Source organism: Pristiophorus japonicus, chromosome 1, assembly GCF_044704955.1.
Source record: "Pristiophorus japonicus isolate sPriJap1 chromosome 1, sPriJap1.hap1, whole genome shotgun sequence".
Taxonomy (NCBI): Eukaryota; Metazoa; Chordata; class Chondrichthyes; family Pristiophoridae; genus Pristiophorus; species Pristiophorus japonicus.
In genome coordinates, this window is record NC_091977.1 from 55,102,317 (window position 1) to 55,114,676 (window position 12,360).

Sequence of the window (12,360 nt, forward strand, 5' to 3'; positions counted from 1 at the left end):
TTTTAAAAAATTCATTCATAGGATGTGGACCTTGCTGGCAAGCCCAGTATTTGTTACCTATCCCTAATTGCCCTTGAGAAGGTGGTGGCGAGCCGCCGCCTTGAACCGCTGCAGTCCTTGTGGTGAAGGTACTTCCATAGTGCTGTTAGGTAGGAGTTTTTAAACAAGGGTGTAACATTTACAATTCTCCAGTCGTCCGGCATCGCCCCTGTATTAAAGGAGGATTATGGCCAGTACCTCCACAATTTCCATCTTTTTAATTATCTCAGCATCCTAGGATGCATCTCGTCTGGTCCTGGTGACTTATCTACTTTAATTACCGCCAGCCTTTCTAGTAAATCCTCCTTAGTAATTTTTATCCCATCTCATATCTTAACTACACCCTCTTTCACTAGTACTTTGGCAGCATCTTCTTCCTTGGTAAAGACAAATGCAAAGTACTTATTCAGTACCTCAGCCATGCCCTATGCCTCCATGTGCAGGTCTCCTTTTTGGTCTCTAATCGGCCCCACACCTCCTCTTGCTCCCTGTTTGCTATTTATATGCCTATAGAAGACTTCTGGATTCCCTTTTATGTTTGCTGCCAGTTTATTCTCATACTCATTCTGTGTTGTGCATAAATGTGCAAGATATTCGGCTCTTGTTTAAGGGATGCTTGCGGCTTCTGTAATCCAGCTAATGGGTCCATTTCCTACTTGCTGTTAGCTACTAAAACGATGAATGGAGAAGTTGCACCGCAAGATGCAGAGAATGGCCACTCATTGAAACGAGTAGAGAACAAGGCTGGCGATGAGAAGAAGAATAAATCGGACGCTGTGCAGCCGCCACAAAACAGGTGGGTGTTTAAAGCTTGAGGTGGATTAAAATCCAATATGGGGACCTGGGTTTGAATGTGCTCCTGGTTATTTTGATTTTGTTAGTTGCTTTACCAACTTTGTAGGATGGTCCATGCTGGGGACCTTGTAGCTGCCTTTGAACTGTCATGCTGGCAAACAGGCAGGGTGAGCTGCATGATAGTGAGGCCCACAAATGCCACTAATTGGTTAACCTGTAATGGGGCATCTTCAAGAGATTTTGCCAAAAAAAAATTTTGCGCTAAGCAATCAGGCGTGAGGGATGTCAGTGCTGAACAATGTGGCATATAGCTAGGGCTCATGGCACTCCCTAGTTATGTACCCACAGAATGACGTCCACTGCAAAAAAAACATCCGGTGAAACATGGAAGAGGACTTTCACAGTAAAGCTCTTAATTAACACAGATGTTACAGAAGCTGGCACAAGAGTGTACGATTTCTGTATTAACTAAGAAGCTTGCTATAAAACCTGAATGCGTTTTCCAGTTCTGCCGCTGATACTGCAACTGTTGCTCCTCCCAGGGAGCTGAGCCCTACTCTTTCTGTTGATGGTTGTCTGACTTTTAGAGGCTTGTTCCTTGTGGTTGGCTGGAGATTGACAGCCTGCTCAAGCTCTCTGCTTCATAGCCCAGTCTGGTACTGTTAACAACAACTTGTATGTATATAGCACCTTTAACATAACAAATTGATACGAAGTCAAAGAAGATGATATTAAGTGGGTAAAAGCTTGGTCAAAGCAGTAGGTTTTAATGAGCATCTAAAAGGAGAGAGAGGTGAAAAGGGTTAGGGAGTTTGTAATTCAAGTGATTATCTCCAAACTTGCGTTTTTTTTAAATCTGAGAATTGGTGTCACTGAAGACTTTTCCTCATGTACCGACCGTTTAGTAACATGCCACAGAAATTACATAGACCTGTATAGAATTTAAATTCTCTGCAGAAATTGGCATGAAAAGGGCTCTGGGTGTAGTGTCCATTAGATGAGGCCGTCATTGGGAGAGACTTGTATCCTATCGATCTGCATTTGAGTTCGAATCCAGAACATTTGAACTAAAAGCACAATGTTTCGCGCAGATAACTGCAGTGACTCGTTGATAAATCCTGGGTAACTTCATTTTCTTATACAAGAGCAAAATCCTGCAGACGCTGGAATCAGGAATAAAAACTGAAAATGCTGGAAATCTCAGCAGGTCAGGCAGCATCTGTAGAGAGAGAAACCGAGTAAACTCTACTTTCTCTCCACAGATGCTGCCTGATCCGCTGAGATTTCCAGCATTTTCTGGTTTGTTTATTTTTCTTATGCATGCTTTGCCATCTATAACATGAAATGTATTGATACATAATGGAAGTGGGGCTTATTTTTATGAAGAATGCTATGCCTTTGTAATCTTTAGCTTGTTAAATTCTCAAAGGTCACTATCCAATTTATATTAGTGGCTTTAGGCCCAAGTTTCAACTGGATTTGCTCCTATTTTTTTGGAGCAACTATTTTTTGGAGTAGCCTAGAAATTGCAATTCTCCACATTTAGTTTGCTCCAGTTCTAGTGAATTAGTTTAGTTTCGTTTTAGTTCAGCTTTTTTTTCAAAAGGTGGCGTATCCAGCCACTTGTGCCTGTTTTGGAAGTTTGAACTGCGAAAAGTTACTCCAAACTAAATTAGAATGGAGTAAGTATCCACTTTTGTACGCCAGGAAAAACCTTGTGTAGAGTTAAGAAATCAACACAGCTAGCCAGAGATGATTGGGGGGGGGGGCGGCAAGCACTAAACACCTTCACTTTTAAAAATAAAGAACCATCATCAATGAATCAATAAATTAAAAATTAAAAATCAATCAATAAAAAAATAAAAGTCTCTACCTCACCTACTATCCGTTCGGCCAGGGGCTGGAAGTCGTTCACGCAGCAGCATATCTTCGGGCCGTTCGGCCAGGGGCCAGGGGCTAGGGGATGAGAAGTGACTTCGCTGTAGGGAGGAGGGGGAGAAATCAAAAGTCCTTTGGGTATGGTCCATGTACCTTGTGTAGAGGGAGGAGGCGAAGTGGTGTGCTGCCATTTTCCATCATTGAACTTTTGAAATTAAGTTGTATTTCAAGTATGGGTGCTGCATTATCAACACCACGGATTTTGTAATGGTTCTGCATCAAAGTGCTACTTTGGAGAGAATTGATTAGAGCTCATCGCATCAGGAACATCATAGCCCATAGGCTGCTGGACAGGAGGCCTTACCCACCTCGGCAATTCCGAGTCAGGAGTTCGTACCTGGACCTGAGTGAGGCTGATTGTGTCAAGCGATTGCGTTTCCGCAGAGGAGTTGTCCTTGAGATCTGTGAACTGCTGAGACCAGATTTACAGGCAAGATCCAGAAGGTGCGCTGCTTTATCTGTTGAAGTGAAGGTTACAGCTGCACTTTCCTTTTATGCCTCTGGATCGTTTCAAGCTACAACTGGAGATGTGTGCGCCATCTCTCAACGTGCAATACATGTCTCCATTCGCCAGGTCCCGGCTGCTCTGTATGCATGGAGGAATGACTTTTTATCAAGTTCCCAGTGACCACCCAAGCAATGCATGACAGGGCTGTGGAGTTCTCAAGGATTGCTGGCTTCCCAAAGGTACAGGGCTACATTGATTGCACCCACATCGCCTTTCGAGCACCTGTGGAGAATCCCGAGCAGTTCAAGAATAGAAAAGGCTTCCACTCCATTAATGGGCAGCTTGTGTGTGACGACAACATGCAGCGCATCATGTCAGTCGATGCAAGATACCCTGGCAGCACCTATGATGTGTTTATCCTACGCGAGAGCGTTATATCTGACATGTTTGAGCAGCAGCCAGAAGGGCAGAGCTGGCTATCAGGAGACCAAGGGTACGGCATCGCCACGTGGCTCTTGACACCCCTACGCGTAACACGGACCGAAGCTGACCATTAATACAACATGGCGCACATTACGACACACAGCATCATAGAGAGGATCATGGGCATCTTGAAACAGTGTTTCCGACGCCTGGACCATTCCGGAGGCCACTTGCAATATTCCCCAGAGATTGTTGGTCAGTTCACTATTGTGTGCTGCATGCTGCATAACTTAGCCATCATGAGGAAGCAGCAGCTGATAGTGGAACAAGAGGAGCCAGCTGCGGTGAGAATGCCTGATGATACTGATTTGGATGATGACGATGATCAGGAAACCATGCAAGTGCCTGAGGCCAGAGCACGACTTCTGAGGAGGGTGGCCCATCGTGCTCCGTTAACGATTGCTCGAACCTTGCGCCAACAGCTCATCTGTGAATGTTTTAGTGATGCCCGAGGGCTCAGCGACAACTGTTCCGCATGGACATGTTTATTTTTTGCATCTGTTCCTAAATGTTGATTTGTGTTACTGGAACATGATTCAGTTTTAATGTAAAATATATTTTACTGAAAAGTTTACAATGTACTTCACTTTTTAGTGTAATAAAATAATTCTTGTATCAAACTTTACTTTAATATGACTCTTTAAGATCACTTATAAACTTGTAAAGTAACAAAACTTAAACAATTTCAATGTGAAAAAACTTGCACTATAAATAAGATCACTTAAACTTTAAGATCACTTTATATCTGTAAATTTAAATAACATACAAAATGTGAGAATATTTACACTCCAGATCATTTAAACCCTAAGATCACTTATAAAGTTGTAAAGTTACAAAACTTACGAAACAATTTCAATTTAAAAACTAACATCAGAAATTTCAAAAACACAAACCAACGGCAGCAAAGAAAGGCTTCACCCATCTCTCATCTACATCTTGGTGAATGTGCACTTCTTTATGGGGGTGGCATTTGATTGGCCGGGCTTTGTACCCTTATTGCAGCAGCTACCTCCATGAGCGCCTGTGCTATCACTTGCACTCCCTCTGACATTCCCTCCTTCATTTCCTGTGCCATTACTGCTATTTCTCCTGACGGTGCGGTGGGTGATGAGGTAACGGGACTAACGGTCTGCACGAGTGATCGGGTAAGGTCATTGGGCTCCACACCCAATGCCACAACCTCAACCACATCTGTTGAACACTGCATCTCAGGAGAGTGTGGTGGGATTGTCCTTCCCCCTCGGCATGGGTCTGCCTCACTGCACCCCTCCAGTGGGAGGCGCAGGCTGGTACGGTGGGGCCCTGGGTGTTTCAAGTGGCATCCCTACGGTGAGAGGCGCAGGCTGGGACATTGGGGCACTGGGTGTTTCAAGCTGCATTCCACCACCACCACCACTGGCACACGCAGCCTCGGAAGGTGTGAAACCAAGGAATGTCACATCAGAACTTAAAGCACTACGGAAGGATGAGGAGCTGCCGAAACCACGGAATGTCGAACCAGAACCAATGCAAGTGTTTGGCAGACTGAGGTCCTGTAATATGGATCAGTCCACATTACATCAACATTATCCCCTGAACACATACCAATGAGCCCAGCATCCCAGCCTTGGTCTGGATCGTCCACATCTGAATCTTCCTCGGCATCAAGATATTCAGGATTGGCATCATGTTCTGCAAAATATAACAGAACAATTAAATGGTTAGCAGCACAGGAGGGGGCAGGATGGGTGGCATGAGTAGTCTCCCACGTAGCAGGCCAGGCAGCAGGTTGATTTGAAGGGCCACGATGCATTTGCAGGACTTGCCCTCTCCCTCGCATGTGGGCCCAACTTGTGCGGTACTGATTGGTTTTTCTCTAGGGACTACTCATCAAAGCAGCGACCCCCTCTTCCAAGGGTGTCAGTGGGTACAGATTTTGCGGCCATCCTGTTCGAGTTCTTTCCCTTTTGTTGTGGGACAATTTCTTCTGCAAAGATTAAAATAGAACTTTTTAGAGAGGGTGTCTTTCTGCAGGGTGGGACATATACAGATGGTCACATTGACAATTGTAATTCCATTGAAAAATGAAAATATTACTTGCACTAACTACTTGAGACCAAGGTCGTGCCATTTCTTTTTATACTGGCTTCCAGATCTTGTGGTATGCACCAATGCGCAGTAATCTTCTGCAACTAGGTTCCAGCGTTTCTTCTATTCTTTGGGTGCCACATTTGTGTGACCTCTGTTGCTGGTGTACAGCTCCTGCCATCTCTTCTCAATGACATTAACTAGTATCTCCACTTCGTCATGCAAGAAATTCTTTGTTCTTGTTGCATGTGGTTGCATTGCTATATTGAATTGACACTGATTTTTCAAAACACACAGTCCTTACTTTACATGTACCTATGCAGTATTCCTTCTGGAAGTTTAGCAGCAACACCGAGCACTCCCTGATTCCAGCAGCTGATTTCCTCCACCGTCCTTCAAGCTGAATTTAGGGAGCTAGGAGTTAAATTAAAAAGTAGGACCTCAAAGGTAGTAATCTCTGGATTGCTACCAGTGCCACGTGCTAATCAGAGTAGAGGGAGCAGGATAGTTAGAATAAATACGTGGCTTGAGCAGTGGTACAGAGGGAGGGATTCAAATTCCTGGGACATTGGAACCAGTTCTGGGGGAAGTGGGACCTGTACAAAAGGGACGGTCTGCACTTGGGCAGGACTGGAACTGATATCCTGGGGATAACATTTGCTAATGCAGTTCGGGAGTGTTTAAACTAATATGGGAACCTATGCAGCGAGATAGGGCGAAGTAATATGGAGTCAGAAACAGATGGTAGAAAGATAAAAAGCAATAGTGGAAGGCCGTGTAAACAAAAGCAAGAAACAAAAAGGGCCACACTACATCATAATTCGAAAAGGACAAGGGGTGTTTAAAAAAAACAAGCCTGAAGGCTTTGTGTCTTAATGCAAGGAGTATCCGTAATAAGGTGGATGAATTAACTGTGCAAATAGATATTAATGGATATGATGTGATTGGGATTAGAGTCGTGGCTCCAGGATGATCAGGGCTGGGAACTCAACATCCATGGGTATTCAACATTCAGGAAGGATAGAATAAAAGGAAAAGGAGGTGGGGTAGCATTGCTGGTTAAAGAGGAGATTAATGCAATAGTTAGGAAGGACATTAGCTTGGATGATGTGGAATCTATGGGTAGAGCTGCAGAACACCAAAGGGCAAAAAACATTAGTGGGAGTTGTGTACAGACCTCCAAACAGTAGTAGTGATGTTGGGGAGGGCATCAAACAGGAAATTAGGGGTGCATGCAATAAAGGTGCAGCAGTTATCATGGGTGACTTTAATATGATATAGATTGGGCTAACCAAACTGGAAGCAATACGGCGGAGGAGGATTTCCTGGAGTGCATAAGGGATGGTTTTCTAGACCAATATGTCGAGGAACCAACTGGGGGGGGGAAGCCATCTTAGACTGGGTGTTGTGTAATGAGAGAGGATTAATTAGCAATCTCGTTGTGCGAGGCCCCTTGGTGAAGAATGACCATAATATGGTGGAATTCTACATTAGGATGGAGAATGAAACAGTTAATTCAGAGACCATGGTCCAGAACTTAAAGAAGGGTAACTTTGAAGGTATGAGGTGTGAATTGGCCAGGATAGATTGGCGAATGATACTTAAGGAGTTGACAGTGGATGGGCAATGGCAGACATTTAGAGACCACATGGATGAACTACAACAATTGTACATCCCTGTCTGGCGTAAAAATAAAAAAGGGAAGGTGGCTCAACCGTGGCTATCAAGGGAAATCGGGGATAGTATTAAAGCCAAGGAAGTGGCACACAAATTGGCCAGGAATAGCAGTGAACCTGGGGACTGGGAGAAATTTAGAACTCAGCAGAGGAGGACAAAAGGGTTTGTTAGGGCAGGGAAAATAGAGTACGAGAAAAAGCTGGAAGGGAACATTAAGACGGACTGCAAAAGTTTCTATAGATATGTAAAGAGAAAAAGGTTAGTAAAGACAAACGTAGGTCCCCTGCAGTCAGAATCAGGGGAAGTCATAACTGGGAACAAAGAAATGGCAGACCAATTGATCAAGTACTTTGGTTCGGTATTCACTAAGGAGGACACAAACAACCTTCCGGATATAAAAGGGGTCGGAGGGTCTAGTAAGGAGGAGGAACTGAGGGAAATCCTTATTAGTCGGGAAATTGTGTTGGGGAAATTGATGGGATTGAAGGCCGATAAATCCCCAGGGCCTGATGGACTGCATCCCAGAGTACTTAAGGAGGTGGCCTTGGAAATAACTGATGCATTGACAGTCATTTTCCAACATTCCATAGACTCTGGATCAGTTCCTATCGAGTGGAGGGTAGCCAATGTAACCCCACTTTTTTTTTTAAAAAAGGAGGGAGAGAGAAAACTGGGAATTATAGACCAGTCAGCCTGACCTCAGTAGTGGGTAAAATGATGGAATCAATTATTAAGGATGTCATAGCAGCGCATTTGGAAAGAGGTGACATGATAGGTCCAAGTCAGCATGGATTTATGAAAGGGAAATCATGCTTGACACATCTTCTGGAATTTTTTGAGGATGTTTCCAGTAGAGTGGACAAGGGAGAACCAGTTGATGTGGTATATTTGGACTTTCAGAAGGCTTTTTACAAGGTCCCACACAAGAGATTAATGTGCAAAGTTAAAGCACATGGGATTGGGGGTAGTGTGCTGACATGGATTGAGAACTGGTTGTCAGACAGGAAGCAAAGAGGAGTAAATGGGGACTTTTCAGAATGGCAGGCAGTGACTAGTGGGGTACTGCAAGGTTCTGTGCTGGGGCCCCAGCTGTTTACATTGTACGTTAATGATTTAGACGAGGGGATTAAATGTAGTATCTCCAAATTTGCGGATGACACTAAGTTGGGTGACAGTGTGAGCTGCGAGGAGGCTGCAGAGTGACTTGGATAGGTTAGGTGAGTGGGCAAATGTATGGCAGATGAAGTATAATGTGGATAAATGTGAGGTTATCCACTTTGGTGGTAAAAACAGAGACAAACTATTATCTGAATGGTGACAGATTAGGAAAAGGGGAGGTGCAACGAGACCTGGGTGTCATGGTACATCAGTCATTGAAGGTTGGCATGCAGGTGCAGCAGGCGGTTAAGAAAGCAAATGGCATGTTCGCCTTCATTGCGAGGGGATTTGAGTACAGGGTCAGGGAGGTGTTCCTACAGTTGTACAGGGCCTTGGTGAGGTCACACCTGGAGTATTGTGTACAGTTTTGGTCTCCTAACTTGAGGAAGGACATTCTTGGTATTGAGGGAGTGCAGCGAAGGTTCACCAGACTGATTCCCGGGATGGCGGGACTGACATATCAAGAAAGACTGGAGCAACTGTGCTTGTATTCACTGGAGTTCAGAAGAGTAAGAGGGGATCTCATAGAAATGTTCAAAATTCTGACGGGTTTAGACAGATTAGATGCAGGAATAATGTTCCCAATGTTGGGGAAGTCCAGAGTCAGGGGTCACAGTCTAAGGATAAAGGGTAAGCCATTTACGACCGAGATGAGGAGAAACTTCTTCACCCAGAGTGGTGAACCTGTGGAATTCTCTACCACACGAAGTTGTTGAGGCCAATTCACTAAATATATTCAAAAAGGAGTTAGATGTAGTCCTTACTACTCGGGGGATCAAGGGGTATGGCGAGAAAGCAGGAATGGGTTCCTGAAGTTGCATGTTCAGCCATGAACTCATTGAATGGCGGTGCAGGCTCGAAGGGCCGAATGGCCTACTCCTGCACCTATTTTCTATGTTTCTATGTCCTGCTAACAGCACTCCTTCAGGCACAAAAAATGAATCCGAAGGCTTTTCACTACTCCACGCATCCAAAAATCAATTTGCAGCCTTTCCCTTTAAAGATGAGTGCCAATGTTTCTGTGCCATTGCACATGCGTGCACGCTCCAATGCGCAATGCTGCCGGCACTCAGACACGCTGGACCCTACCCCACCCCCATGCTGGCTGTGTAGACACAGCACGTCGATAGCTCAAGCTGCACTGTGCCAACTGGAATGGAGGCCTACAGACAGTTCAGAATAGCGAGGTACTTTTTTTAGGCGCACTTTTAATTCAAAAAATAGACGCAATGCTCGGAGGTGCGCCATTCTAATGAACAGTTCAAACTTGGGCCCATTGTTCCTCCAGAAACACGACTTTCCCCTTGTGGCTTCGGGAAGATTTCTGAAGTCTTATTAATTGAATTGTTCGGTCTCACTGTTTAATGCATTCCAATTAGGTTGGAACTTTTACTCTCTCAGGAAAAGCACCCTTCACACTTCTATATTCACTGTAGGTGATTCCAATGTCATTACAAATATTTACACTTATTACTGTGCATGCTTTCCCTGCAAGCACCCCCCTCCCTTTCCTTGATATTTGTTTCTCTCCGCCAGAAGGCTGTGATTTGGTTCCATGGGCTGTGGTTGCTCCCAGTACCTCAGCCAAGTGGCCATTCTCTGTCTGAGGTTTGGCCAAAAACCTGATGGTGCAGTTCAGTGAGCAAAATGACCAGTGAGTGCAGAGTATAAGGAATTAAATGGCTGGGCCAGATTCTATCACTGCTTGAAATCCACTGAAGGAGGGGTGGGAGAGGGGCAATCACTGGATAGCAACTGAGTGGGAATGCTGGTTTTCCCCTCTTTAACCCAGTGGTATGGTGACTCAGCACAGACCAGGAATCGAACCCTGGAACCCTACTGTTCTTTGTCGCTCTGTGGCACTTCAGTTGATGATGTCTCCACCAATTCAGCCATTGGAAGACTTTTTTTTTTCCTTCAGGAAATAACAATGGTGTATTTTCTTCAAGTTGATGTGAATGTTAATTTTAAAGGAACAAAATGAGATTGTGTAACAATTTTTCTTTCTCTTTACTTCAGTGAACCGCATCAATCCGATGCATCGCAGTTGGTCAAACAACCGTCAGCCAATACTGAGGCTGGTCACATGGTGACAGGACTGGCTTCTGAAAGCTGAGCAGCACCAACCTGCGTATCGTCACCAAATTGAAAATGTAGCACCTAGCACAGGATTTTTTTTTGGGGGGGGGGGGGGGGGGGTGCTTTTTGTTTCTGTATTTTGTAACTGTTCTGATTTGTAGGCAACTTGCTATTTAGCACTGGATATCAGTTTAAAACCCCCAGTAAAAAGCATAGCAGCAAATAGCCACAAGCTAGTGTTACTACGTAGAACTGCCGAAGTCTAGGTGTACATTTTTTATTTGGTTTCTTTTCCCCCCTTTGTTTTATATAACAATTTGAGGGTGATGGTGTCCCTTTTTTTTTGGATGTGTATAGTAATTCAATGGTGTTTTTATGTTATGGTGTATCTTTTTTCCTGTTAATCGTTGAGGCCAAATCTGCTTTAACGCCAAATAATCAAAACTAATTTTCTTCCTGCATGTTGGAATTGCAGGTAGTATAAAGAAACCTTCATGCATTTTTATTAGGAAAATCATTTTTATACTTTTTGCTTTGTTCTAGTAAATATCACTACATTTTTGCTTTACAATGTAGTTTTTTTTTATATAACAGCCTGTAACGGTTCTATGTGAAGACGTTTATCGAATTGTTATCGTAAACTGAGCTCTGAATTGCTTTTTATTTTTTTTATACTAGACTGTCTTTGTAATACTAAATGTTTCCACTTCTGATGTGTTGCATTTTGCTTTGTCCGTCGGGGAGGGGTTTAGGCCTTAAACTTTGCTGTAAACTTGCACCAGAATAAATGTTTGCTTTGTTAACACCGTGATCAATCCCTCTTGAATTTAAAAAATAGGTACATTCACACTGGTAGTTTTTTTAAAATAAAAGAGCAGCACAAAATTGATTGGTGCAACCAGTATGACGAACTAACTCTACTGAAAGCTTTCCTCGCTGAATAAACGGCACCATACAGTACTCTAATAAATGCCTGCAGATAGGTTGGGGGCCTAGTGTGAGCTGGAAAATATTGCAGTGTAAAGTAGCAGCACAGACATGCTGGAAAATGTTAGTTGAAGATGAGCTGAATGTTGATAATCATTATTGATCTTTCACTTGTATTAATAGCCATTATTGTTTGGGCCGTGGAATTTTATTTGGAATCTTACATATTCTTCCAGGGGAGGAGATCTCTTGATCTGATCTGGAGTTGTCTTAGCCGCTCTCAACCTGCCAGACTTACTGAGCTATTGGCCCAAAGTGCTGCCACTTAATGCTTATTTGTATTGTGGGCACTGTGATGTGTATTTTATGGCTCTCTCATCACTTAAAAGATCAGGTGGGTTGGTTAGCTGCTGACGTATTTTGGGTATATGTGATTTGTTTTGAATGGGAATGGCACAAAATTGACCAATTGTCATGCAACTGTACTAACGATCCTTTAACATTTCTCAAGCAACCAATGAGTTACTTAACCATTATAAATTATGTTTGTCAATCCAGCTGTGGAGTGTACATTTGCGACATGGCTAAGCAATTTGGATGTAAAACCACATTTTTAGACCAAACCCCCTTGATGCTAGTGGAAAGGGAAGGTCCAGAAGAAGGCAAGCAATTAGGTAAAAGAACAAGATAAAGCAAGGTTATAACAGCACATGCATCAAGATGAAGGAGCATTAGTTCCACTCCTCACT

At 43.6% G+C, this 12,360-nt stretch overlaps 1 protein-coding gene across 2 annotated transcripts in view; it reads left to right on the forward strand.

The window, feature by feature from the left end:
• Nucleotides 1–11,487, forward strand: part of LOC139263916 (PC4 and SFRS1-interacting protein-like) — a 53,828-nt gene extending 42,341 nt beyond the window's left edge. The window contains exons 14-16 of one of the 2 annotated variants that reach the window (XM_070880010.1): nt 706–835; nt 2,097–2,133; nt 10,625–10,688. In XM_070880010.1, coding sequence (XP_070736111.1) covers nt 706–835; nt 2,097–2,115 — 149 coding nt within the window. In that variant the 3' untranslated portion in view covers nt 2,116–2,133; nt 10,625–10,688. Of the gene's footprint in view, nt 1–705; nt 836–2,096; nt 2,134–10,624 lie in introns of both variants that reach the window. The other variant, XM_070880002.1, reaches the window with a different exon arrangement.
• Nucleotides 11,488–12,360: the final 873 nt, after the last annotated feature.